This window comes from Otolemur garnettii, unplaced genomic scaffold (assembly GCF_000181295.1).
Source record: "Otolemur garnettii isolate 467f Iridium unplaced genomic scaffold, OtoGar3 scaffold00101, whole genome shotgun sequence".
Lineage (NCBI taxonomy): Eukaryota > Metazoa > Chordata > Mammalia > Primates > Galagidae > Otolemur > Otolemur garnettii.
This window is the reverse complement of record NW_003852496.1, coordinates 5,948,179-5,974,889: the sequence shown is the minus strand read 5'-3', so window position 1 is coordinate 5,974,889 and position 26,711 is coordinate 5,948,179. Positions and strand designations below refer to the sequence as shown.

Genomic DNA, 26,711 nt, shown 5'->3' with positions numbered 1-26,711 from the left:
TCATTTGTGCTTTAACCCACTTTGTCATTTTAGACGGCTGGAGAGTATTCCACAGCAAGAGAGTAATTTAGTCGGCCCTGGGGAGTTCACTTGGAAGTTAGTTCTAACTTTGCTCTTGTTTTCTTTTCCAAATAATGCAAGAGAGGTGGAGTTTGGGGGCTCAAGGGAATACCTTCCCAAGTGGGCTTTGCCCTAATTTCCACCCTGGCAGGGGCAGCGAGGGCCTGGCTCTCTGTATCCTCGCCAACACTTCAATTTTTATCAATTTGATGGGAAAAATAGTATTTCATCATCGTTTTCATTTGCATTTTCCTGATGCCAAGGAGGTTAAGCTTATTTTTTCCTGTGTTTATCAGCCTTTAGGCTGGTGAATTGCTTATTTATATTCTTTGTTTATTTTCCCAATGGACATTGTCCTTATTTATGAAGACTTTTGCTAAGCAATTTTATTTAAAAATTGTTCTTTCATCCCTTAATAATTTATTTCTTAAAAAAACAAAATAAAAAGGAGGGCACAGGCCCAGAGAGCCTGGCTGACCTCAGGGGAAGCTGCTGCCTGCCCTGGGGAGAGGTCTGCTCTGGGCCAACCACCTGGGTGGCCTCCAACTGTTACTTTTTGAGAAACTGAGGCCAGCAGTGGCCTGCAAACAGGAGCAGATACTGGGGTAGGCCATTGCCCACCCAGTGGCTTTAGAAGGCCTTGGCAGCCACCCTGACTACACAGGTGCCCTCAATTCCCCAGCCCTTGGTGGGCAGAGGGCGTGGGAGGGATAGAGCATCTCGGCCCCTATCATTTTGCTGTTGGGGGTTGAAACTCAGAGAAGTCGAGTGACCCACCCCAAATCACACACGTGTGAGTGGAAAGCTGCGGCTCGCGTGTAGAAGGCAGGGCTGGCATGACCCATCCCACCCCTCTGGCCCCAATCAGCAGCTCTGAGGGCCCCAGCCCAATCAGAGCTAATTGGAGGGTGGGCGGCTGCTGGTATATAGCGAGCGGGTGGGCCCAGCCGCGTCACGCCTGGAACAGGGGCTCAGTCAGCTGCAACTGCCTCTCTGATGGCTCCTGGGAGCGTCACCAGCGAAACCTCGACCACCTCAACTTCCACGGCAGGATCATCCAGCTCTGAGTCTGAAAAGCCAGGTGAGCAAGAGGAGGCAGCCCTTCCTCATCCCGCAAGCCTATTTCCCCCAACCCTCCTTGCCCTTTCCCAGCCAGGCTCCTGCATCCGCCCTGGAAGCTGTTGAGCTCAACGGCCCGTTTGGCAGAAGAGCTGATGCCACAGGTAGCAGGGGCCAGGGAGGGCCTGGGGGCAGAGGCCTGCCCCACCCTGGGAAAGAGGGTGAACAGCGCAGGCCCACCCAGCTGGAGCCTGTTTCCTCCAGGGCAGAGCTGCAGCTGCAGGAAGTCTAATTAGAGGGACTGGGGCCAGGGTTGGGCATCCCAGTTTTTAATCAATAAACTATTCAGGGTTTCTCTAGATATGCATGTCCCTCAAGGCAAACCAGACCCTGCTCATTCCCTTGAAGAGCTCCTGGTCTGACAGGGAAGGCTACCTCATTAATAGATGCTATTTGGTAGCATGGCCTGGGTTCTAATGGCAGTAACCCAGAGAGCCAAGTGAGGGGGCCCTGGCTCGCTCTGGGAGTCAGAGAAGGCTTCCTGGAAGAGGTAAGCCCTTAAGGATAGATAATTCTCGCTCAGGGGAAGTGTTCTGGATATTTGCAAAGGCTCCAGGGGTTAGGGGGAGGAAGGGGTCCAGGTGCCAGGGAGGACAATGATGAAATTCTTCCTTCTTGGCTGAGAAGTCAAGAAAGATACCCAAATCAAGGTGCTTTTTTTTTTTTTTTGGCCAGGGCCTGGTTCGAACCTGCCACCTCCAGTGTATGGGGCCAGCATCCTACTCCTCGAGCCACAGGCACCACCTAAAATCAAGGTGCTTTTTGAGCCTTGAAGGATGAATGAAAACTGCTGGCTGACCCAGTGGGAGAGGGGCAGCTGGGGCAGGGAACACAGCAGGGGCCGAGACCTTCTGTCTAGGAGCAGTGTTGGGGGGGGGGGCAGTAGGAAGGGAGCAGGGTAGTCAGGCAGAGGGCCTCCATGGTGTCTTCAGGTGGGTCCACTCTTAGCTGAAGGCAATGGGGAGCTTTGGGGCGGGGGTCTCAAGCGGGGAGGTGACCGATGTGAGATGCAGTGAGAATGCTTTGGAAGGGGAAAGAGGCAGTGGGAGGAGGCTGGGGCTAAGGGTTTGGAGAGGAGAGGCCAGAATGTAGAGAGAGAAGCTCATGGCCAGGTGTGGAGTGGAGGCCGTGGGGGAGGCCTCTGGGTTCTTGCTTGGATGTCTGGGCAGGTGTGGGGCAGTAGCAGGGGGTATTCCTAGGAGAGAGGAGATGGAGGGCAGGTTTAGGCGAGGCAGGGGAGGATGTATACATCCTAGTATATAGCAGGCATTTACTAAGTGCTGAATGAGGTGTGAGGGAGGGAGGGGACAGGCCTGGGGAAAGACCTTTGGAAGTAGCTCCGTGGGATGGAATGGTTTGTGGGAGGGTTGGAGGGGCTACCCGAGGTCAGGCCAAGGACCCCTTGGGAAACCCTGTAACACTGCAGGTAGCTCGGCACCTGTGGCTCAAGCGGCTAAGGCGCCAGCCACATACACCTAAGGTGGTGGGTTCGAATCCAGCCTGGGCCCGCCAAACAACAATAATGGCTGCAACCAAAAAATAGCCAGGCGTTGTGGTGGGCACCTGTGGTCCCAGCTACTTGGGAGGCTGAGACAGGAGACTCACTTGAGCCCAGGAGTTGGAGGTTGCTGTGAGCAGTGAAGCCATGGCACTCTACCCAGGGGTTCAGTTTAAGGCTCTGTCTCAAAAAAAAAAAAAAAAAACACTGCAGGTAGGAGGACTCAGGCCTCCTTAGAGGCCCCCATTCCCACTGTATAGATGGCAAGACTGAGGTCCAAAGGGGAAGGTGAAGCTTCTGAGATTCTAGGGGTGACCCAGGCCTCCACCAATGCACAGGCTTTGGCCCCTGGGAAAATGAATGTTCCTAGACGCTGGTGCTTACTGACCAGGAAGTGGCAGGGGTTGAACTGAATTAGATCTAGTGTCTCAGATAGGTCCTTTTTCTTTTCTTTTCTTTTGAGACAAGAGTCTCACTATGTTGCCCTTGGTAGAATGCAGTGGTATCACAGTTCACAGCAACCTCAAATTCTTGGGCTTAAGTGATTCTTTTGCCTTAGCCTCCCAGGTAGCTGAGACTATAGGTGCCTGCCACAATGCCTGGTTATTTTTGTTGTTGTTGTCATTGTTGTTTAGCAGGCCCAGGCTGGGTTTGAACCCTCTAGCCTCAGTGTAGGTGGCCAGCACTCTAACTGCTGAGCTATAGGCTCTGAGCCTCAGGTGGGTCATTTTCCTATTAAAAAAATTTTTAATTGGTTACAATATATTTTAACCAGTTTTCCTTTTTTTTTTTTTGCTTTTAAATTCTGCAGATTGATAAGAAACTACTATTTACAATTACCATATTTAAACCCTATTTCATATTTAAATCTCTTTTATGTACTGAGTGGTGACTGACACCTTCTAACGCTTCTGTCCCCAACCTGTTGATCCTACTCGAAACTTTTAAAAAAATAACAGCTAGTTGAGAAATAACTCACATACCATACAACTCACCTGTTTAAAGTATGCAATGACTTTTAGTATATTCAGAGTTGTATAGCCATCTTCACAATCAATTTTAGAATATTTTCATACCCTGGCGTAGTGGCTCACACCTATAATCCTAGCACTCTGGGAGGCTGAGGCAGGCAGATTGCTTAAGTTCAGAAGACCAGCCTGAGCAAGTGCAAGACCCTGTCTCTACTAAAAATACTAGTTGGGTATTGTGGCAGGTGCTTGTAGTCCCAGCTACTAAGGAGGCTGAGGCGGGAGGATTGCTTGAACTCAAGAGTTTGAGATTTCTGTGACCTATGACGCCATAGTACTCTACCCAGGGTGACAGTGTGAGACTCTGTCTCAAATATAATTTTTATGAGACAGAGTCTCACGCTGTCACCCTGGGTAGAGTGCCATGGCATCACAGCTCATAGCCACCTCCAACTCTTGGGCTTAAGCGATTCTCTTGCTGGGACTACAGGCGCCCACCATAATGCCTGCTTACTTTTTGATTGTAGTTGTCATTGTTTGGCATTGTTTGGCATTGGGTTGGATTCGAACGCGCCAGCTCTGATGTATGTGGCTGGCGCCCCAGCCACTGAGCTACAGGCACTGAGCCTGTGTATATATATTTTTCATTGCCTTAAAAGGAAACACCTTTGTGCGTTAGCCGTCACTCCACATCCCCACCTCACTCCCCTAGACACCACTGGTCTGTTTTCTGCCTCTGTGGGTTTGCTCAGTCTGATCACTTCTTATGAGTGGAGTCATAGAATGTAAGTGGCTTTTTGTGCTGGCTTTGCCCACTTAGCCTGTTTTTAGGCTTCACCCCTCTGATAGTCTCAGTGCGTCCTTCCTTTCTATCAGACCCATTTTGTCTATGGTTCACTCATCTTCACTGTGGACATTTCAGTTGTCTACCTTTTGGCTATTACAGATAGTGCTGCTATGAAGATTCATGTACAAATTTGTGAACATGTTTCCATTTCTCTTGGATATATACCTAGGAGTGAAAATCTTTCATAATGTTTTATTATGAAAATTTTCAGATACAAAAATAAATGTTACATGACTCCCACCCCCTGCACCCATCACCCAACTCCAGCAACTGTCACCAGTTTGAGGCAACTCTTGTTTCATTAACTGGGTTATTTTCAAAGCAAATCTTGGACTGGACTTGTCATTTGTAAATAGCCCAGTATTTATCTTTAACAGATAAGAATCTTTTTTTTATTAAGTCATTTGTACATAGATCATAAATGAATTTATGCCATTATGGGATTCAATGTGTTATTTGTACAAACAGATTGGAGTGCTTACATCCTACTAATCAACTTAGCCTTCATCTCATTTACCCAATTACAGGATTAAGACATTTGTGTACTACACCTGATAGATCCAACTTGTACTTGCAATATGCTCCATAGGTGTGGTCCCCCTACTAACCCTCCCTCTATCGACCCACCCCCTCCCTTCCCCTCTTCCTCCCCTCCCTCCTTCATCCTTGGCTATAGTTGTAACAGATAAAGAGTCTTGTAAAAAGTAGTTGCAATACCATTTGCACACCTGAAGCAGTAGTATTATCCTTATTAAGATCATCCAGTATTTCCTTCTAGTGTTCACATTTATTTGGTTACCCCCCCACCCACCCACCCACACACACATTTGGATTGTTCAAATCCTGCTCTGAGTCTGATTGGGCCTGAGGGTCATCTGGCCTCTGGTGACGTCCTGCTGTCTGTCCACAGGCCACAGCACTTTCCTGGTGGGGCGCCGCAATCCCCCAGTGCTGCGCATGGTGCTGGAGGCGCTGCAGGCGGGGGAGCAGCGCCGGGGCACGTCGGTGGTGGCCATCAAGCTCTACATCCTGAACAAGTACCCAACGGTGGATGTCACCCGCTTCAAGTACCTGCTGAAACAGGCCCTGGCCACCGGCATGCGCCGCGGCCTCCTCACCAGGCCCCTCAACTCCAAGGCCAAGGGGGCCACCGGCAGCTTCAAAGTGAGCACGTGGGTTGAACGTTAGCCCCTAGCATTTCTCCCACCTCTGCGGGGTTGCGGCAGCCTCCTGGAACGCCCTCCTGTCCTCTCTTGTTCTTCCTGCACATCTCAGCAGAGACCCCTCCCCTGCGGGAAGGCCGCTCCTCCCCGTTCCCACCTGCCTGGTCCCCTGTAGTGTCCCTCTTCACGCCTCTCAGGGTGTTGGCAGATGCAGGGGACTGTGTCACCACTTCTTCATGTTCAGCCCCTTCCTAGAACTCACCACAGCAGTGGGGTTTGCTCTCAGCTCTCTCTGGCTCCAAACCCACATTCCTCCCTTGAAAAGAAGAGAGTCCCATCCCGGTAAAGAGGTTCTGGAAGGGTCAGCCAGAACTGAGGGCAGGTTTGGGACAAAATTGAACCCTAGCATCATGACTACCGTTGGCCACCAGGAAAGCCCCAGGGCCCTAGACATAGGGCCTGTCTTTCTATGCTGTGCCACGGCATCTTGCCCAACCCCGGCATGTAGCTTCTCTGATAGTTGCTGTGGAACACTGTGGAATAGTCTCAACTTACCATGTGCTGGTCTGGAACTCCTGGGTGTGGGTTAGAGCCTGGACTCAAGTCAGGGCAGGGCCAGGTGGGGTGAAGAAGAGCTCAGGAAGGGTTCTATGGGCTGAGGGAGGGGGAGGCAGCAAGGGGCCTCAGGGGTCCTGGTGTTGGTCCTGGTTGTTTCTGGTCTTGGTGGGGGATGGGGAGCCATGAGAATTTGGGGATAGGTGTGTAGTGGCATCAGAGCTGGACTCAACAGGCAGGACCACCTCTCTGCTAGAAGCCCTCATATGTCCCTGTGTCCCTAACCCTCACATCCTCTGCCCTCTGTGGCAGCCCCCATTGTAAAGATGAGAGGAGGCGGCTGGAGGAAGGTGCGAGCTCAGAGCTCCCTTAAAACCTGTGTTCTGCTGGGCATGGGGCAGGGGAGGTCTACAGCCACGATCTATGGGAAAGGCAGGGTAGGTGGTGGTTGAGAGACCTGTAGGCTATGTCTCTGGGGACAGGGTAGAAGGATGGTCAGGCAGGAAGTGGCTGTGTATCTTGTTCCCATGCCCCTGACCAGCTTTTTAACCCCTTGTTTGGAATGGGGCCTCCTCCTTAGACTCTTGCTGAGGGTGTAGGGATGGGAGACACCCAGGATTTCTGCTCTCAATCCCACCCACCATACTCCCCTCCTCCAGTTAGTTCCCAAGCACAAGAAGAAAGTCCAGTCCAGGAGGACAGCTGCCTCAAGAACCCCCAGGAGAACTGGGGAGGCCAAGGAGAAGGGCCCCAAGAAACCAAATGAGGCAAAGAAGGACCCTCTCAGCTTGGGTGAGGTGGAAAAGGCAGCCAGGAAGCCTGGAAAGGTGAGGAAGCCTCCTCCCAAACCACATGCAGCCAAGGAGAAGGACCTCAGGAACGGCAGCAAGGCCACGGACGTCAAGGCAAAACTCGGTGAAGCTAGGAAGGCCCCCCCAAAGCCAGACAAGGCCACACAGGTCCCTTCTAAAGCCAGCAGGCTCAGCGAGAAGTCAAAGGTCAACGGCAGGAGCAGCCAAGGTGGGTGTGTGAGTGGGGTGGGGCGCATGGGGCTGGTGGTTTGCAGCAGCGGCTGGGGCAGGACGGAGCGTCCAGCTCCAGGGAAGGGGGTGTGCTTATCTAGCAAATGTGCCCAGAGCACTTGGCTTGACGGCATATAGGCAGTCCTCGAGTTACAAACATCTGACTCACACTTATGGAGGCTAACACAGGTAGTGAGTAAATGCACTTGTTCCAACTTATACACAAATTCAACTTAAGAATAAACCTACAGAAGCTATCTCCTTTTTTTTCTTTCTTTTTTGGTAGAGATAGAGTCTCACTTTATCACCTTTGGTAGAGTGCTATGGTGTCACACAGCTTACAGCAACCTCCAACTCCTGGGCTTAGGCAATTCTCTTACCTCAGCCTCCCAAGTAGCTGGGACTACAGGCGCCTGCTGCAACTCCCAGCTATTTTTGTTGTTGTTGTTGCACTTCAACCGGGGCCGGGTTTGAACCTGCCACCCTTGGTATATGGGGCTGGCACCTACCCACTGAGCCACAGGCGCCGCCCCAGGAGCTATCTCCTTCATAATCCAGGGACTGCCTATAGAGGACTCATGGGAGGTAGTACAAGAAGTGGGGAAACAGATGAGGAGCCTGGCTCATTCCTGAGGCGGGGGTCTGGGAAGCCCCCCTGGAGGAGGTGTCCCAAGCAGGATAGGAATCCTGCAAAGGTCTCGGGGCATAAAAACTGCAAATAGTTCTGTTTGCAGTGTAGGGAGGGAGAAGCTGCGAAGGGCAGCTGGAGCCTGGAGGGCAATGAGGAGCCACAAAAGGATTCTGACAGAGAGCAGCCGGGGTTAGAAGTATTTTTAAAATGTATCCTAGCAGCCATCATGGAAGACACACCAGGGCAGTGATTCTCAACCATGTGCCATGGCATACCGGTGTGCCCTGAGAGGATCTTAGGTGTACCATGAAAATGTTTAAAGATCATTAAATTTTTAAAGGGCCAGGTGCAGTGGCTCACGTCTGCAATCCCAGCGCTCTGGGAGGCCAAGGTGTATGGAGCTCCTTGAGCTCAGGAGTTCTAGACCGGCCTGAGCAAGAGCAAGATACCATCTCTTAAAAATAGCTGGGCACTGTGGCAGGCACTAGTCCTAGCTACTCAGGAGGCTGAGGCAAGAGGATCACTTCAGCCCAAGAATTTCAGGTTGCTGTGAACTATGAGGCCATAGCACTCTACAAAGAGCAACAAGTAAGACTCTGTCTCAAAAAAATTTCCTTTTAAAGAAGTTCAAAGAATAGTAAGTATATTCTTTTTCTTTCTTTCTTTTTTTTTTTGATCAACCCAATTTAAGTGTATCACAGAAGTTTAATTATAGGTTCAAGTGTGCCATGAGGTGTAAAAAAGGTTGAAAAACACTGGACTTGATAGAGGCTGATAAGCCTGTCAGGAGCCTAGAGCGTGGGTGGGCATGGAGCAGGGGTCTTTCCTAGTGCTTTGCAGGGAGCAAGTATTCCGATGAAGGGCCCAACCATCACGGAAGAGAGATGCTGTGATAACCAGCTTGCAGACTAGGGCGGCAAGGGCTCAGAGTGGCAAAAAAACTTGCCCCATGTCACATAGCCAAGTGAGGATCTGAGATCCAGGTAGGAAGGGGGCTCTGGAGTCCCTGAAACTTCCTGTCCACATGACACTTCCCTCCAATTTCCAGGAGATGATCAGGCCCACAGGAAAACCAAAGTTAGTTCCAAACCCACAGCCAGCAAGGTAGGTGCCCCTATGACTCTCCTGGTCTGGCTGCCCACCTTGAACAGGCCAGAGCCTGAGCAGCCTACATCCAGCCACTGCAGAGGGCAGCCCGGAGGGGCGGCGGGGTGGTGGTGGTGGTTATTCTCTCTGGCCCTCTACTCTGTGGTGGCTGCCATCCCCATTTCACAGTCAAGGGACTGAAGCTTAGGTGTCCAAAGCCACCAGGGACTGGGACACCAATGCTGCCCATCTGAGCTGTGTGCTCAGCCCTGCCCAGCTCTGTCATCTTGCCCTGGGTTTGCTCTCCTTTAGGTCAAGAATGAGGCTGCTTCCCCAACCAAAAAGAAGATGACAGCCAAGGCCCCTCAAGGAGCAGCTGCCCAGAGGTCTAGGGAGAAACCAAACGCCAGGGCAGCTTCCCCTGCTAAGGGCACTGGGTCCAAGACGGCCACCGCACACCTGGCCAGGAAGACAGAGGGCCCTGTGGGCTCAAGAAGGCCTGGGCTGCCCATTAAGGCCTCGGCATCCAAGGTGTCCAGCAAGAAGGCCGAAGCATAAAGCCGGGGGTGAGATAAAGAGAGACAGTTTTTATTCCCCCGCAAACCATTGCTGTTTAATTAATTGTAACCTATTTATCTTTTTTTGAGTATTTTTTTTTCAAATTAATATGAGGGTACAATTTTTATGTAACCTATTTATCAATAAAAATAAAGAATTGTTTTTTCTTCACAAATTGGTATGGGTGGAGCCTGAGGTTCAAGGATTTGGCCAATCATTCTCTCATAAACATCCATTGAGCACTTACTGTTTACCTGGCCAGTGCAGAGGCCTAGATAGGAGCTCCTGCCCTGGGGGCAATGGACTGTGATGTGAGGGGCTGGGGCACTGATGTCAGGACTCAGAGGGGTGTTTAACCCAGACCCCAGAGCTGGGACTGCTTCCAGGAGGAGGTAGCTTTTGATCTTATAGGATGTGTATAGCGGTTGCCAGAGAGGAGAGGGAAGAGCATTGTAGGCAGAAGGCACTGCGTGAGGGGTGGGGCTGAAGGACGGGCATTTGTGGATAGGGGAGGTGCGTACAGTATGGGTGGGGCTGAGCCTCTGGGCTGAGGTGGGGTTTGGGAAGGCTGGCCAGGCAGAAGTGACTTTCTCTTAGGGCTAGAAGGGAGCCAGGGAGGGTGGTAGGCAGGGGGTGACTGACATATGTGTTTAGAAACTGCCCTCCAGCTTCAGAAAGGAGAAATTAGAGCGCTAAGAGGAACTGGAGTGCACTCAGTGACTGTAGGCCAGGCACTGCTATAGGTGGCAAAGCCTTCAGCCAGGGATAGACCAACCTACGTGGCAGCTGGTACCTGGGCCCTGAGAAAAGCTGGAGGGAGAAGTGGGGCTGGCTGCTGTTTTACAGGGTTGGAAAGGCCTCTCTGAGGAGGGGGCATCTGAGCAGGGGCCTGTGTCTGAAGGGCACAGCCATATAAGCCCACAGGGAGAGAAGGCCCAGAGGGCTCAAGACAGGAGCATGTTGGAGGCTTAAGGAGCTATAAGAAGGCCCATGTGACAGAGCCCACTGAGGACAGTCATGGGAGACGAGGTCTGCCGTGTTCTACAAACATCCCTGACGCCCCTCCCAGGGAGAGCTGGAGTCTGTGGCCCTGATCTTTGAATATGGATTATGTGACTGCTTGACCAATAGAATACCGTGGCAATGGGGCAGCGCCTGTGGCTCAAAGGAGTAGGACGCCAGCCGCATATGCCAGAGGTGGCGGGTTCAAACCCAGCCCTGGCAAAAAACTGCAAAAATAAATACAGTGACAATGACACTATGACAGATCCTACACCTTACCTTAAGAGACTGGCAGCTTCTACTTGTGTTTTGGGGGTTTTGGTTTTTGGTTTTTGATACTCCTCAAACTCAGCCACCACTCTGTGGGAAGCCCCAGCAGCTCGTGGAGTGGCACCAAGGCACCCAATTTCAGTCCTGGCTGAGCTCTCCAACTAGCCAGCATCGATGTGCCACCATGCAGGGATTTTTAGCTGGACCCTTCCTGCCAAGCAAGTCCCACTCAAATTGCAGATTCATGAGCAAAATAAATGGTTCTGTTGTTTTAAGCCACTGGGGATCAGGGTGGTTTGTCCTGCAGAACAAGGCTACAGGGTAGACAAGGGCTAGATTGTGAAGGGCCTCGTCAACCAGTAGGAAGCACGTTGGGTTTTATCTGGATTGTTGCAGAGGCGGGGTGGTGTGGGCAAGGCCAGTGAGGAGGCTCCTGCTGCAGCCTGGGGAAGGAGGGAGAGGAGTGGCCAGGCTGGATGCTGCACAGGGAGAGAGGGGCTGGCTAGTGAGTCCTGGTTAGAAGTTGAAGGCCGTGTGGGTGGGATTAGCTGATGGGTTGGATGCAGAAAGGTCAAAGCTGAGTGCAGCTTGGGTCTAGACATTACCATTCCTGAGATGAAGACTCAGCCTGGCCCGGAGGGAGGTGATGGCTGAGCCAGGCAGGGTGGATGGGTTAAATGGGGAATAGAGCAAAGCTGGATGGGACTTCAGAAGGGGATGGATGGGGCAGGGAGGGAAAATGAGGCTGCCAGCATGGGGCATCAGTCTGCTCCCTTTGTGCCCCGAAGGCCCACAGGAGACTTTGTCTAGCTGTGCTGGCAGTTTCCCTGGGGTATCTGTAATGTGGCTGCCAGCAGGGCCCCGAGGGGCACTGGGAGCAGACGGCAGGTGGGGGCTGGGCTGGCACTTCCCATGGAAGGTCTGCTCCTGCCTTGGCTCCTACATGGCTTGAATGGGGCTGCTGGAGTCACCTCTGGGGGCGTGGGGTGGAGGCGTGTCTGGCATCCATGAGACTGTGGGCAAGTCACCTCCCGGATTTGCAATGGTTTCTTTCCTTTGACAAGGAGTTTAGTTTGAGGACGCTACATCAGGATCCCCACCCTCCTGGGACCCTCAGAGGTCAGGGACCCCTCTCCCCTTGCTTGTGAGCTTCCGGGCCCCAGACAAGGATAGTAGATGGCTCATGGAAGTTGGCCACCTTCTGGGCTGAGAAATGACCTCGGAAACCAGAGACTTCCTCCATTCGCAAATGTATTTCTAAATTTCAAGAAGGAATTGCATGTTAATCAGACATTAAGACAGGCTGTGGAATATTTAATGACATAGAAAGATGTTACTGACATATTGTTGGGAAGAAAATTCAGGTTGCAAAACGGTGTGTACACCCTGATCCTGAGTTTACTCCTCATCCCAGCCTCGCCCCCACACAAACGCTCAGCGTAGGGTGGTGTTCTGGAGAATATTTACCGTGGGGGTTAGGGCAGCTTGTGTTTTTTTCATGCTTTTGTGCTTCCTAAGTGTATTCATTCTAGAATCACACCCTCTCCCTTCCCCCTCAAACACTATCAAATGTGCCCATAACTTAAACTGGAGAATCTGCTGCTTAATAAAAAGAAATCAATGCTCAGAATAGAAATTTTGAAAGATAGAAAGAAAATCTCTCCACCCAGAAGCCACTACAGGAAAAAGCTATTTTTAAAGCAAAAGGTTGTTTACTTTTCTGTTCTCATTAATTCTAGAACTGGTATTTGTGGGATTTTGTTTCAATTTTGTCAGTCTTTTGTCCTAGTTCTTGCTCTCAATAGATATGCATGTAACTATTTTTCCTCCATAAAGGGAAAAAATTAAGTGGAGTTGCTGTTGATCTGGGGCCTGGGTTCCCTAGTGATCTTTTCCTGGGAGTGGGGGATGAATTTCACCCCAGCTCAGGGCCAGAGGCAACAGCTGGGCGGGAAGGGGGTGTGTGTGCTGACCCCAAGTCAACTCCCCTCACGCGCTGTGGTGAGGAGCAGCAGGCCCTTTTGGGAACAGAGTCCAGGGTTAAGCTAAGTTTGGGGACACCACCTCTGTTTCCTTGTCTGGAAGATGGGGTTAATATAGTTTCCAAGCTCAAGGAGAAACTCAGGGCAGGTGTGTAAATGTCAGCTCCCTTTCCAGAGTGTTCACTTTTAACCTCTCCATACAGTTTGGGGCCACCGTGGACTCTGACCTGGAGGAAGGATGGGACAGAGGAATCAGGGGCTCCTGCATCCTGGTCCCCACTTTGCCCCTTCCTGGTTGTGTGGCCTGGGAAATTCCTCAACCTTGCTGAGACGCCATATTGTCCCATTATACAGGTGTACAAACTATATTCCTCAGTGGTTTGTTATAAAGATAAACAGGGTCCCCAAGGGACAGGGAGCAACAGTGCTATTTTCCCAGGGGTCCCATGGGTGTCCTCAGAGTCCATGGAACGGTGGCTCAGGGCCTGGCCTGTGGTGCACACACAGCCTTCGCTGTTTCTGCCTGCCTTCTCAAACACTGCGACAGGTGTCGGCCCAAACCTTAGAATGGCTGAGGCAGGGTTAGAAGCCACACACGCCCACTTTCTATTACAAATGGGTGAAGAAGCTGCTCCATTCTCTGCTTGGCCGTCTCAGGACAAAGGCTGGAGCCCACAGTAGGTTTTCCCGTCAGGCTTTTATTATAAAGAAGATTCCAGAGAGTCCTGGCCACCCCCCTCCAGCCAATCCCAGCTCTGGCTGTTTCTGCTGCGCAGGGGCTGAATGGCTGGAGCAGCCACAGAAGGTTGCTTCTGACGGAACTGGCGATGGCTCAGGGCACTAAGGGGGGTCTCTGCCAGGTCTGCCCGTCTCTGGAACAGTCGTTTCCAGTGTTGCATTGGGAGCCTCTCAGGACCCCTCCCCAGGTCCTCTGCACAAGCGGCAGCTATTCACAGTTGGCGCATAAGTTTTTTAATATATAAAAGCTTTTTTAAAAACAACAAAAAAGTGGTGCTATCTTTAGAAACACTTCCAGCAAGACTGAGTAGCCCAGCTACAGCCTTGGTGCCTGGGAAGCCCCTCTCCTTTCAGTGGGGCCGGAAGCTCCAGCACTTGTCCCCTCTCTTCGGCCCCTGCCCACTCAGGGAGAAGCCCACAGGGCCCACCTGTGGCCAGCGGGCACGGCCCACTCTACCAGTAGCTGCTCCCGCAGCAAAAATCAAACGCTGAATCTGTCTGTGGTCAAGGTCCTCTCAGGTGAGGGGAAACAGAGATAACTTTTTGGTGGCTGAAGCAGAAACTAACCGAGGGCTGTTCAAGGAGGCGCCCTGCACCAGTTTGGATGAGGTAGTGTTTCTGGGCTGCAGTCTCCCCAGGGGCCCTCCTCTGCCCGGATTTGTGCTGGGCCACCCGGATGGGCAGGGCTTTCTCAGCAGAGTGAGTGGTGGGCACAGTCCAGGCTGAGCTGGGCAGACGGGAGCCTTACCAGGCACTGGCTATGGCATTCATGGCCCCCATCCTAGAGGCGATCTGGGGGCAAGTGGGAGGGGACAGAGGTGCCCAAGGGCCAGGGCCAGGGCTCCTCTGCTTGGCTCAGAGTGGCCCCTCCTTCATCCCCTGCCCCAGCCATTTCCCAGCCAGAAGCAGGGACACTAGGCATAAGATCAAGCCCAGGTCCGGCGGGTACCCTGTTTCCCCCGCAGCAGTGCTGACAGGCTCTTGCCCGTGCGTCTCAGGCCTCGCTGTAACACTCATAGATGTTGTCTTCCATCAGAGCCACCACCTGCTCAAACTTGTGCTGCAGCTGTGTCCTCCGGGCCGTGGGATTGGCCTCCAAGGCAGCCATGATCTGAGGGGAGTCACAGGGTCAGCTGGGCCACAGCTTGGGGGGAGGAGGGGTCCCCCCTCGGCCCTTGGGGAGTACACATCCCTGAATGTCCACCACTAGTGACTGGCATGAAGTACAAACGTCCCAGGATGAATGTAATTGAGTAGAAAGCCCACCTGCCCCAGGCGGGTGACTTACCTGAGGGCGATACCTTTTGGCATATTTATAAATCTCTGCCATGGCCACATTGGTATTGAACTCATTCTGGTATTTCTATGAGAAACAAGGCAGGAGGTGGGGGGGTTAACCCAACAGTCAAAGCAGGACCCAACCCCCAAACCCCACCAATTTTCCAGTTAAATAAACAGGCCCCACAAGTCCTGGGGGAGAAGATGGCTTCCCGAACCCTAAATTCTCCTCTCCTCTTCCCCCTGGGAAATATCCCTGTGCTCTGGGAAAAACAAGCCACGGGGAGCTGCAGGTACATAAGAGGAAGCCGTGGCCACCCCAGAAGGGCTGTCTGCCCTGGTGGGGCAGGGAGGGGCAGGGAGGGGCAGGGAGGCCCAGGGCATGAACACCAGCGCACCCGCGACTCCTCGGCCAGATGGGCGTTCATCTCCTGCTCGCTGAGCGGGGCCATGTCCTGGATCTGCTTGTAGTAGCGCTGCACGATCTTGCGGTACTCAGGAATCTCCTTGGCATATAGGAGCTTATTGGTCGGGGAATCCTGGGCAGAGAAAAGTGAGGGAATTAGAGGGCTGGTGGAGGATGGGCAGAGTTGCTCTTTTTCTGGACAAGTCCCCATCCCTCCTGCCACATAAATGGCCTTATTGTGCCCTGTGTCTCTGAATGTCGCCCACGCTGCCAGCCTTGGCCTCGCTCCCCTCCCTCTGCCGCCCTTTTTCATGGAACCCCTGCCCTACATTCCCTGGGACTGTCAGGGCAATGACCCGGAGTGGGACCTCCTTCTTTTAGGGGGAAAAGTGCACGGGCTCCACGCCAGCTCTCGGCTGCACGCAGCCCACTGGGCATAACAAAGATGTGTCCTTGTTGGGGTTATAGGGCTCGGTGGCTAAGATCTCTGGAAGCCTGAGCGCTGGCTCAGTGGAATATTTCCTACTACATGCTTCTAAGGCCTGAAAGCAGAGAGCCAAGTACACTCCCAGCTCTTTGTTTGTGAGGGGCGTCTGCCTTCTGAGATAGAACGTGAGAAATGATGGCTGCTTTTCTCTCGTGCTGTCTCTAAAATGCAGGGGCTAAATGAAGGACAGTGCTGCCCCCAGTCCTGTAGTGTCAGCTCTGATCATGCACGCTCTTCACTGCCCATAGCAGCCAGGGCTCTTCCCCTCCCTGCCTTTGCTCAGGCCACTCCTCTGCTACAGGCTGTCTCCTCCCATCTCAACCCTCTAAGGCCAGCTGGACCTTCTGCCCTCAGACAGAGGCTTTGTGTGTCTCCCTCCGGCAGGTCCTGGTCACCTGTTTCCCCCACCCCTCTACCGAATGCTCTGTTCAAATGGCTTTTGACCTGGAGCCCGGCCTGATGCTCAATGTTGTGCCAACCAAGCAGGTTGTCCACACTTACGGGCTTCCCCATACCTGGCTCTCTGGACCAGCTATTGGAGCTGGCACCAGGCACACCTGAGGCAGGTGCAGCCAGTCGACAGTGATGCAGTTTCCACTCTCTGGGTGTCTTCCCCTGTCTAAATGATCTGTCTGACCCATTCAGCCCCCAGACCTGAGCCCCTTCCCTCCTCCTCTCAGAAAGATCTCTCTGAGGGCCTCTGGGGGTGGCCAACCTTGCCCAGCTGCAGGTCAGAGATGGAGCAGGCGTCAATGAAGGCCTGTGCGATGACGGAGAGGCAGGCATCGATGTGGTCCGTCTTGTCAATGTCGAAGACAAACTGGGGGTTCTTCAGGATGTTTACCCAGAACCGGAGAGGAAGGCTGTGGGTAGGGGTGGCAGAGGTAGTCTGAGCCCACCCACCCCAGCCAGGGCAGGAGAGGAAGTAATGGAGGGAAGCAGGCCAGGTGGCCCCAGAGGAGGAGCTGGCTCTGGCCCTTGAGTGCTGGCAGAGCCCGGGCACACCATGTGACCTCTGGGAACCCGAGCACGCTCATCCATGGCTCACCCTCGCTGTGCCCCCTGCCCCCCTGCAAAGCCTCCTCAGCTCCCACAAGGGAGCATCAGGCCAGGCCCTGGTTCTCATTAGAAGCCCACCCTGCTGCGCTAAGCAGCCCATGGCTCCCCCGACCCTCCTCCTCCCTGGCAGGCAGCAGGAAGTCCAGCATTAGCGCTGGGGCCACCGAGGAGCAGCTGGGGGGATGGCGCCTGCAGCCTTGCCCTTGTCCTTGTCCTTGAGAGGCCAGAGAGGGTTGGTAACACCCTCACCCTGCCCCAGGGCCACCCAGGGACTTGGCAGCCTAGGTATATGGATCCCCAGAGCTCTGAAAAGTTCCTGCAACTGCACAGCAACTTCTGGACTGGTGGCATTTTTTCTGAGGGTCAAGATGAGTTGTCAACAATTTTATGGTGCAGGAGTATGACCATGAAAAGCTAAGATGTGCCTCAAAAGAGGGCTATAAAATTGAGTATGGAATTCATACTATGTGGGGTTGAGTCTGGTTCTGTCCTTGCAGGGCTCTGAGGCTTAGGCAGGTGCTGCTTCTCCGTGAGCCTCCACATTCTCATCTGTACAATGGGGCTGATGGCACCCACCCAAGACAGGTGGGACAGTGATAGTCCAGGCAACACTCACTGGGTGCTCTTCTGGTTAATTCTTATAATTAAAGGAGATTACTTTATCGCTCTAGTTTTATTGCTAGGGGAAACTGAAGCACAGAGAGGTTAAATCGCTAGCCTAAGATCACACAGCTGGGAAATGGCAGAGGAGGGACCCACCCCAGCAGGTGGGGTGGGCTAGAGGCTGGGTTCCAGATCGCCACACCACAGCTGTCAGGGATACAGTGAAGTCTGCACAGCCCTCCCCGCTTGGCTGCCTGCCCATCACCTGTTGGTCTTCCAGATGTGCAGGGTGTCAGGGTCTGAGATTCCCCTCTTCTCAGCCTGTTCCTCCAGGAAGTCGAAGAAGTACTTGACAGCCAGTGGGGGCTTGTCTTCCCGGATGCTCAGAATGGCCTTGAACAGGTCATCCAGAAATTTCTGCAGCGTGCCCTGTGGGGGAGTGGGGTGGCCACCATCAGCCCAGAGCCTTGTGCAGAGGGTGAGTGGGTATTTCTGGTGGCTCGGGGGAGCCTTCATGGTCAGGCTGGTGAATGGGGAAGACACATGGCATTAGGCTGGTTCCCTAACCTTCTGGGCCTGTTTTCTTGTTTGTGAAATGGGTTAGTGAAACCTGCCTCACAAAGTTGAGAATTGGTGGAGGCAGAATGTGAGCTATAGGGTGACTGTCACAGAGCTATGTGACCTTGGGAACATCACCAACCCCTCTGGGCCTCTGCTATCCTCTCTGTGACATGGCTAATGTAGAAGCTGTCAGGCTTTTTTCCTGGCTGTGAGCAACGCCTCCTTAGGCCTGGCCCTAAGCCCTCTACCTCTTGCCCTGAGAGCTCATCTAGCCCCATAGGGGGGAATGCAAAGCCCTCATACCCCATCTCCTTGCCAGGCCTGTGTACAGCTGACCCACTGACCTCCCACAGTACCCACTGCACGGAAGGAAGACCGAGGCTAGGCCCACCTTGGTGGACAGCAGACGTGTCAGGTAGATTTCTGGGAGCACCTTCTTGCGGTGGCTTTGCCGGTGGGACTTTTTGGGCTCGGCCAACTCATCCGTGGGCAGCACCTGAGAAGCCGGGCAGTGGTCAGTGCCTGCACCAGGAACCCTTCTTGGCTGTCTGTGAGAGGTCGTCCTGCACCCATGAACACCCATCCCCTCACCTCCACCCCCAGCCCTTCCCAGGGCCTGGGAGCACTTTTCCCAGAGGCACAGCATGCAGAAAGCCAAGGCCACACCCAGTGAGGGGCTGGATCCCCTGGGGCCTGAGGCCAAGCACTCACCAAATGGAAATACTTCTCTGTGTCCAAGTCCTTCACTGCAAGAGAAAAAACACACATAATAAATAAACAAGGGAGAGGAGGGGAGAGAGAAAAGGGACAGAAAGATGGGGGAGAGAAATAGAAAAATGGGAAGATCCAAAGACACGTGAAGAGACTGAGATGGAGATGCAGAGACATGCAGGGAAACTGAGTCAGGGAGAGACAGAGATAGAGAGATCCAGAGAGACAGAGAGCAAGGCAGAGATACACACTTGCACATGACAGAGAGACACAGAGGGAGGAAGAGAAAGGGAGAGAAACAGAGAAAGAAACAGTCACGTAGGGAGAAGGGAGAGGCCCCGAGTGGGCAGGGCCGGCTGCCTTCACCCCCAGCACGGTGCCCGTCATACTGCAGCAGGATACTCACGACTCTGCCCTCACCCTCAAGAGGGGACCCCAAGACCCAGAAGAGCCCAGGCTTGTGGACCTGGCACTGGGCAGCTAGGCCTGGGGCATCTGAATATGTGGATGGGGCACTTGAGTCAGGGAAGCGGCCCAAAGCCCAGAGGGCGCACCAGCCTCCCCCTCTGGCCTGGCAGCTGCCCAGACCTCTGGAAACCATGTCCCGCCCTCTGGGGCCTCTCCAGCTGCCGCAGGAAATCAGTTTGAGGAGGTCTGGCCACAGGCCCTGCCCAAGCAGTACTGGGTCAGAGGAGGCCGGCCCAGCGTCCACACCCCACCAGGAGGACACAGCCCAGCCCAGGCCTGTCCTCTTAGAGTCTCAGTTTCCCCACTGGGGCATGGGATAGAAGCGCCCACCTCCACACCCGGTCTAGACCCTCTCCCCACAAGAGCCTGCTACCTCTGCTCAGCGTGTTGTCCTTCTTGTCTATGAGGCTCATGGCCAAGGAGGCACCTTCAGGGATCTGATGGGAGGGGAAAGGCGGAGGTCAGAGGTCAGCGTGGGTGGGGGTGGTGGGGCCGGGTTGGGCAGGGCCGAACCTTGTAGTGGGCCAGAGTGTTAAGCTTCTTGCGGCCATCTTCCACCACCGAGGTGTCATCCAGGTCCCGCAGGATGTAGCTCTGTGTGCTGGAGGCAAACCACTCTGCAGGGCAAAGAGCCGGCCCACAGGGCCACAGCAGGAGGTCAGGCCAGGGGCCAGTGCTGCCCTGGCCGCACAGGGAGAGGCTGCTTCCTTGCTCTAGGGAAACTGTGGCAAGCTGTGCCTCTCTCTGGCTTGCTGCCCCATGTGTGAGATGGGGAGGGGGAGAAAGCTGGGGAGAAGGTGTGGAGATGCGAAGTGCCAGGGTGGAGCACCAAGCAGGACCCCTGGACAATCCTCATCCTCAGGGCTAATAACGTCACAACCACAGATGAAACAAGAAAAAGCACCACCCAGGCCTCGCACCCACCATCTTCAGGACAAAACCCAAGTGCCGGACTCTTCCCTTCTGGGCCCCAGGGGGTAGAGTAGCTGCCCGCCTGCCACCTGCATGCCAGCCCCAGTGGGTGACCCCAAGTTCCTAGCTCTGTATGGACAATTGCCATGCCTGACTGTTCACCATAACAGGCCAATGCTTAGAACAGGGCCAGGCACAGAAGGACTACTCAACAAAGGCCTACGGGCTTAGGAGCAAATGGCATCAGCTTCTTGGCTTCACTAAGACTCCTAAGCATCCTTCAAAACCCACTCTGCTGTCTCCTCCTTTGGGAAGCCTTTCCTGAATGCTTTTGTGCTGTTGCCCATAACTTGCTTGTACTGCAGGACTTTCCTCCCGGAGAATATAAGCTTCCTGCTGATGGAGACCTATCTGATCATCTGTGTCACCAGGGCCACCAATGAATGCACATGTGCTGAGTGAAAGGAGTGTTTTGGACAAGGCAGGGCTAGCCTTGGCTGAAGTGGCCCAATACCAAGAGGCCTGCCGCCGCCGCCCCCACCCACCGAGGTCAACATCCTCTGCACGAGGCCACTGGGAGTAGGGCACGTTCTTGCAGAAGGCTTCCAGGATCTTCTCCTTCACCTGCGTCAGTGTGTCGGTGTCCATGGCCCGCACGCTCAGTGAGTCCATGCCGCAGCCCTGGAAGGACACGTTCAGGTTCTGCAGGAGGGAGGGAGGGTGGGACAGAGTCAGTGAGCTGCTGCCCTGGCTCAGCTGGAGCCCAGGGGGCTGCGTCAAGGAGGAGGCTGACTAGCCTGGCCTGTGGACCCTCCCAGCCCCTTCCCCCTCACCCGGGGCTTGGCCTCGATGTTCTCCCGCAGCAGCCACTCCTCATTGAGCGTGTAGCGGGCCTTGCCAGTGATGGCGTCGATGGAGCCCTTGTTGATCTGCTGTTTGATGGCACACAGGAGCAGGAAGAACGGCTCCCCCACTGTCTCCTGGGTGGGCATGGGGCTGTCAGGGGCCAAGACTCAGCCCCTCACTGCCTCCCAGCAAATGCCTTCACTACCCCCTCCATCATCCCATGGTTACCTGTTTAACATCCTCCTTTTGAATTGGACTCTGGTGTCAATACCACACCCCTACAGTGTCTCCCCAGACTCTAAGCTCGTGTTTATTAAATATCACCACGATGGGCAAGTCCATTCGTTTCATCATCCCAGCAACCCCTCCTCACTGTGCAACCAACAATACCAAGGTTCAGAGAGGGCAAGCAATTTGCCCAGGATCACTCAGCCTGGGAAGTGGTAGAGCTGGACTCGAACTCTGGACCAGCTGACTGCCAAGCCCATGACTCCTTTCTACTAAGTAGTTGAACCAGAACACAGATGTGGCCTTGACCCAGATGATGGTCCGATGACTGTGGAGAGTCTCAGGCCAAATCAGGGCTCCACACTCTGCTAATACCCATCTCCCAATGTCAAAAGTGCACCTCGACAGAAAGGGGCTCAGCCACCACCCACAGACGCAAGCTGATTCTCACGGTCACTGTTTAGCTAATGAGCCAGGTGTTCCACTGGGGTGGGTATCCAAGTAAACATGGTGAGTTGATTTAAAGAAAAAATTGAGTACATAATAGTATTAGGCAGATCTGGCAAAGATTACGAAAGCGGAGAGCCAGCCCTGTTCCTGATCCAATTCTCCAGGTCTAGCACTTAGCACTGGGAGCCACTAATGCCCTATTTTCTAGAGGGAGAAACAAGCCTTGAGGGGAAGGCCTGGTTGCGGCGAGGGCAACTAGGTCCACAGCCCATGGGAGGTTATGGTGCCCCTGAGGCCCAGCCTCTATTCTGCCCCCTTTCTCCAGGAGGCAAGGGCCCCATTCGACAGAAGGAAACCAAGGCCCACAGAGGGCAGTGACTTGCCCAGATCACACAGCTGGGTTGTGCCAAAGACTGGACTCAAACCCAGGATATTGGAGGCCCTGGTTCTGGGCTCCAGCCAGACCTTTGCCTTTCTTCTGCAATTCCCAGATGACCCTCCAGCCTTTGCCACTATAGGACAGCTGGATAATGGTACAAGACCAGGCCCAAGCAACTCCTATTGTGTGAAAAGGGCTTATAGGTGTCCTTCTGGCAGAACAGAAGGTCCTGACCACCTGGCCCCACTGCCCTTTCCAGTCTTCTCTCTCATCAGAAAGGTCTGCTGGACTTTCTTGTCCCTTTCATTAGCACCTCTCCTCCCAGCCTTGGCCCGAGGCCTGGTGCACCCTCCCCATTCAACTCTGGTGCACCCTCCCCATTCAACTCTGGTGCACCCTCCCCATTCAACTCTGGTGCACCCTCCCCATTCAACTCTGTACCTGGCTTATTCCCGCTAAGCCCTCAGGTCACCTGCTCCAGGAAGCCACCTGAGCCCAGCGGCCAGGTCGGAGGCCTCAATGGGTTGAGATTTGCTGTGTAGCCTTTATCACTCTATGTTTTAATTTGTTTATACATCTGTCCTGTATGCCCAGGAGAACTCAAGGACTGGGCTGGGGTCTCATTTATCCCCTGAATTCAGAACATTGGCCCAAGGCCACACCAGGGAGGATTAAATGACTGAGAAAACAACGTCTAGGGACAAGGCCCCCAAAACAACATCTGTTCTGCTCCAAGCATGCTCCGAGCCCTTGCAGAGAGTGGGCCCGGCCTCCTCTGGCCTCAGTTTCCCCATCTGTGTAATGGGTCCTATGGTCCTGCCCCTGCCCCAGACCCTCCTTCCACATCTGCAGAAGATGTGACAAGCCCTCCTGGCAGTCGGCCTGAAGATCTGACATCAGATCTACCAGGATACAGCTGAGGAGGTGGTGGCCACTGCTGTTACTGGGATCCATCTCCCGCCCAGCGCCTCACCCGCAGACAGCTGTACATGCAGATGGACATCCAGTTGGTCAGCATCTTCTCCACCACGGACTCTGTGCGCCGCAGCATGAGCTTGGGGTTCTTGGCAGCAGAGGCGTCGATGAGGTCCACCAGCAGCTCCTTCATGATGCTGGTGTAGTACTCCAGCTTGCCATGGAGTGCAATTGTCAGCAGGGATGCCAGGCTGCACCTGCAGGTGGCATGGTGGGCATCAGCACCTGTAGTCCCAGGGCCTCAGTGCTGCCTTGTCCCTGGACCCAGGGACCCCAGGTGTGCCTGTGTGTGTGGCTCCTACAGACAGGGTGAGTGGGGTTGGAGAAGGGACTACTGTAGCTAACATTGACAGTGACCACCATGCCCCATAAGCCCATATCTTAGGTATCTAGGCCCAGGAAGGGAAGGAATGAGATATGGGGGTAGCTCAGGAGTCCCAGAGCCCCAGGACCTGATGCTCTGCAGCCTTGGACAGGCTGCTCTTCCCCCAGCCCACTCCAAGTCCCTTGCAGCCTGACCTGTCGCGCACCGCAAAGTCCTTCTGCTGTTCCAGTGCATGGACGAAGATGATGAGGAAGTGCTTGTTGTTGAGCAGTGAGGAGAACAGGCTGATACCCTCTTCCATGTTGGGCCGGCAGCTCTCAGGAATCTGCAGAAGCAATTGGTGATGAGATGCCCAGAGGGACCCAGTGCCCCTGCCTGGCCTAGGACCCAGTGGTTATGGTACCATGAAAGGCTGCTTGTGTGCCTCATGGAATGGGGAACTCACTGCCGTCCAGTGTGGATGCCTCCTAACTCCCTATGACTGGGAACAATGGGAGCTGAGTTGAAAAACGGGGCCTAGCAGAGGGTATTTCAAGAGATAACCCAGCATTCCAGGGTGGGAGACTCTCACCTTCCAATCTCCAAGCAGCAGGTGCATGGAGTGTGCAGGTGGACCCAACCCTCTGTCCTCTCGACCTGGCCTGGGGGGTCAGTACTTACACCAGCCTGAATGGCTGCTTGAACTCCCCCTGGGACAGAGGGCTCAGTACCTTATCATCACAGATGACTCCCAGCTCTCCAAGATTGGGATTAATGGATTAGATGATCTGGGAAGGGGGACCCGGGGTGGGTAGGGTTGTCTGAAACAGCCCGCACAGCGTATGTATGGAGGGGGTACTCACCTTCCACTCTCCCAGCAGTGGGTGGGTCTCCTGCACCGGGGAGCTGCCCTGGGAGTTGCGGGTCTGGGAGGGCAGTACATAGCTCTCTTCGTAGAGGGAAGAACACTGTAGAGGCAGACCCCTGGCGTCTCAGCAGGGCGGAGGCCCCCCCTGCCTGGCATGCAAGGGTTGCTCACAAACTGAAAAGGGCACTGGCCTTGGCTGGCCCAGTGGGACCCTGCTGGGGGAAACTGACACAGAAATAACCTCATGTAAAGAATAAGAGGTAGAGGGCCAGGCCCGGAGGCCCTGGGATTCCACAGGAGTGGGGAGGGTGTCCCAGTAGACTCTCTGGAGGGGTCACAGGTAAAGGAAGCAGTTGGTGGGGGCAATGCAAGAGGTCGTGAGGCTTAGGGGGATGCAAAAGCAGCTCAGTGTGCCGCGTGGGAAACTGAGGTAGAGAGGCTGGTAAGAACCACACGGTCAAGGGCTGCCATGGGAGTCTGAGCTTCATCCTGAGGCTGAGAAGAGCCTCTGGGGCTTGTAACAGTCAGACATGGGCTTGCTTTGCTTGCTACAGGGGAAGGATGTGGCTGGGACAAGGGAGGTGCTGGTCACTGGCACAAATGCCTAGACAGGCTAGGGGAGTGGCGGAAGAGGGCAGTGGCCCCGAAAGGGCAAGAAGAGGTGTGGGGAGCATGGAAGGGATGGGTGGAATCTAGAGAACAGGAGGAGGGGTGTAGAGACCAAGAGAAGCCTGGCTGGGAAGGGTCCCAGAGATGAGAAAGGCTGGCCAGGCAGCCTTGGCCACCCCCGTGCCCTTCAGCGAGGGAGAGGCAGGCCCAGCACCCCAGGAGAGTGGGGCCAGCCACTGGCTTCACAGTTAAACATCAAATTAGCTGAGAATGAAAATGGGGGAGAAATTGGGGTCCCCTTCCCTTGGCCATCCAGGGCAGGTGGCCAGGACTGCTGGGGACAGCTGTGCGGGTTTTACACTGCGCAACAGGCTCTCTAGGCTGGCAGGGTCCAGGCTGACCTTGGGGAAGAAGGTTCGGGTCACGAAGTGCTTATACTCCAGGAAGGGGATGCCCTGGCTGCGGTTCAGCTCCTTGGTCAAGTCTGTCATATCCGTCTGCAGCTCGGCAAAGCCTGGTGGATACGCAGGCAGTGTGAGCAGATGAGAGCCCACCCCTCAGACGGGAAAGCTCAGGCCCGGGCCTGACAGTCCCCACTCACTACCTTTGCGGATTTCCTCGCGGATCTGAGATTCCATCTCCTCCATCTGCAGCAGGGTCTTCTGCCAGTAGCGCTCTGCACGGCGGCTCTTGGTGCAGAAGACAAACAGCGCTGTGGGCAACGGAGAAGGGTCAGGCCTCGAAAGCCCTTTGGAAAGCCTTTATTGGCACCTGCTGTATGCAGGGCTGGGGCCTAGAGGAAGAGGCTCTGCTCACTGCCTTGGCTCCAGCTCTTCCAGGGCAGAGTGTGGAGTGGGGACCAGGCACCCTCAGCCCCGCGGTCCCCCTCCCAGGGCACCAAGCCCCTCCAGGGCAGAGAGCACAGAAAAATGGCCGGCAAAGCACCCCTTGATGACCAGCTCTTAGAAAAAGAAGTGTGTGTGTAACACAGTGGTTAAGAGTGGCTTTTTCTGGCTCAGCTCCTGTAGCTCAAGTGGCAAAGGTGCCAGCCACATACACCAGAGCTGGAGGGTTCAAATCCAGCCTGGGCCTGCCAAAGAATAATGACAACTACAAGCAAAAAATGGCCAGGTATTGTGGCGGGCGCCTGTAGTCCCAGCTACTTGGGAGGCCAAGGCAAGAGAATCGCTTAAGCCCAGGAGTTGGAGATTGCTGTGAGCTGTGATGCCACAGCACTCTACCCAGGGGGACAGCTTGAGGCTCTGTCTCAAAAAAAAAAAAAAAAAAAAAGAGTGGCTTTTTCTGAGGGAGAGAATTCTGAGTGATTTGTTTTCTTTCTGCTTTTTGGCATTTTCTGTTCCTTCTTCAATGACCAGGTGTTACTTGTGAATTAAGAAACTTTAAAAAGCATATTATGAAGCAATTTTACGTTATAATCCTTTTCTGGTGCCGGAGGAGGGTGTGTGTGTGTATATATATATATATATATGATGTATAAAAATATTTTATATATACAGTATTTTTAGAAAAGAGACCAAAAATATATGAAAATATACAGGGTATTAATGATGGTATTTTTCCCCTTTTATCTAGAATTTTTTCCTTGAATGTATTCATTTTATTTAAATAGCTTCATTGAGATAGAACACACGGATCACATAATCCATCCATTTAAAGTGTGCAACTCAATGGTTTGTAGTACAGGGTGGCCATAAAGTTCTTGCGCGATTTAAAAGAGACAACTATTTCAAACTATTTTAAATTGCACAAAAACTTTATGGCCACCCTGTATATTCACAGAGTTGTACACAGATGCCACATCAATAACACAGAGATAACCATGTCTGCTATCTAATTTTAGAGCGTTTTATTGCCCCAAGAATACCCGCATCCATTAGGCAGTCACTGCCCCAGCCCCTCGCAACCACTAATCAGCTTCCGTCTCCATGGATTTGTCTATTCTGGACATGAAGATGGAATCTCGCAACATGTAGCAGCTTCTTTCATTAGCATCCCATTTTCAAGGTTCATCAGGCCGTACAGGTATTAGCACTTCACTCCTTTCTAT

At 53.6% G+C, this 26,711-nt stretch overlaps 2 protein-coding genes across 2 annotated transcripts in view; one reads left to right on the top strand and one right to left on the bottom strand.

The window, feature by feature from the left end:
• Window positions 1-1,056: 1,056 nt before the first annotated feature.
• Window positions 1,057-9,507, top strand: LOC100956310 (histone H1oo). Its single transcript, XM_003796272.1, has 5 exons — window positions 1,057-1,141; window positions 5,403-5,656; window positions 6,870-7,230; window positions 8,912-8,967; window positions 9,262-9,507. The coding sequence occupies exons 1-5, from the start codon at window positions 1,057-1,059 to the stop codon at window positions 9,505-9,507; spliced, it is 1,002 nt and encodes a 333-aa protein (XP_003796320.1).
• A 3,931-nt stretch (window positions 9,508-13,438) lies between these two features.
• The window catches only part of PLXND1 (plexin D1), a gene marked incomplete at its 5' end in the record, with an annotated part of 53,809 nt that continues 40,536 nt past the window's right edge, over window positions 13,439-26,711 (bottom strand). The window contains 16 exons of the mRNA XM_012809217.2: window positions 13,439-14,610; window positions 14,788-14,862; window positions 15,176-15,316; window positions 16,386-16,533; window positions 17,598-17,761; window positions 18,285-18,389; window positions 18,605-18,639; window positions 19,446-19,509; window positions 19,586-19,689; window positions 20,530-20,686; window positions 20,818-20,964; window positions 22,861-23,059; window positions 23,382-23,512; window positions 24,030-24,134; window positions 25,045-25,157; window positions 25,248-25,355. Coding sequence (XP_012664671.1) covers window positions 14,494-14,610; window positions 14,788-14,862; window positions 15,176-15,316; window positions 16,386-16,533; window positions 17,598-17,761; window positions 18,285-18,389; window positions 18,605-18,639; window positions 19,446-19,509; window positions 19,586-19,689; window positions 20,530-20,686; window positions 20,818-20,964; window positions 22,861-23,059; window positions 23,382-23,512; window positions 24,030-24,134; window positions 25,045-25,157; window positions 25,248-25,355 — 1,913 coding nt within the window. The remainder of the gene's footprint in view (window positions 14,611-14,787; window positions 14,863-15,175; window positions 15,317-16,385; window positions 16,534-17,597; window positions 17,762-18,284; window positions 18,390-18,604; window positions 18,640-19,445; window positions 19,510-19,585; window positions 19,690-20,529; window positions 20,687-20,817; window positions 20,965-22,860; window positions 23,060-23,381; window positions 23,513-24,029; window positions 24,135-25,044; window positions 25,158-25,247; window positions 25,356-26,711) is intronic.

Coding starts and splice junctions, on each gene's coding strand:
- LOC100956310 (XM_003796272.1), top strand. CDS start 1,057: ATGGCTCCTGGGAGCGTCACCAGCGAAACCTCGACCACCTCAACTTCC. Junction 5,657..6,869: donor GGGCCACCGGCAGCTTCAAA/GTGAGCACGTGG, acceptor CCCCTCCTCCAG/TTAGTTCCCAAGCACAAGAA. Junction 7,231..8,911: donor CAACGGCAGGAGCAGCCAAG/GTGGGTGTGTGA, acceptor TCCAATTTCCAG/GAGATGATCAGGCCCACAGG.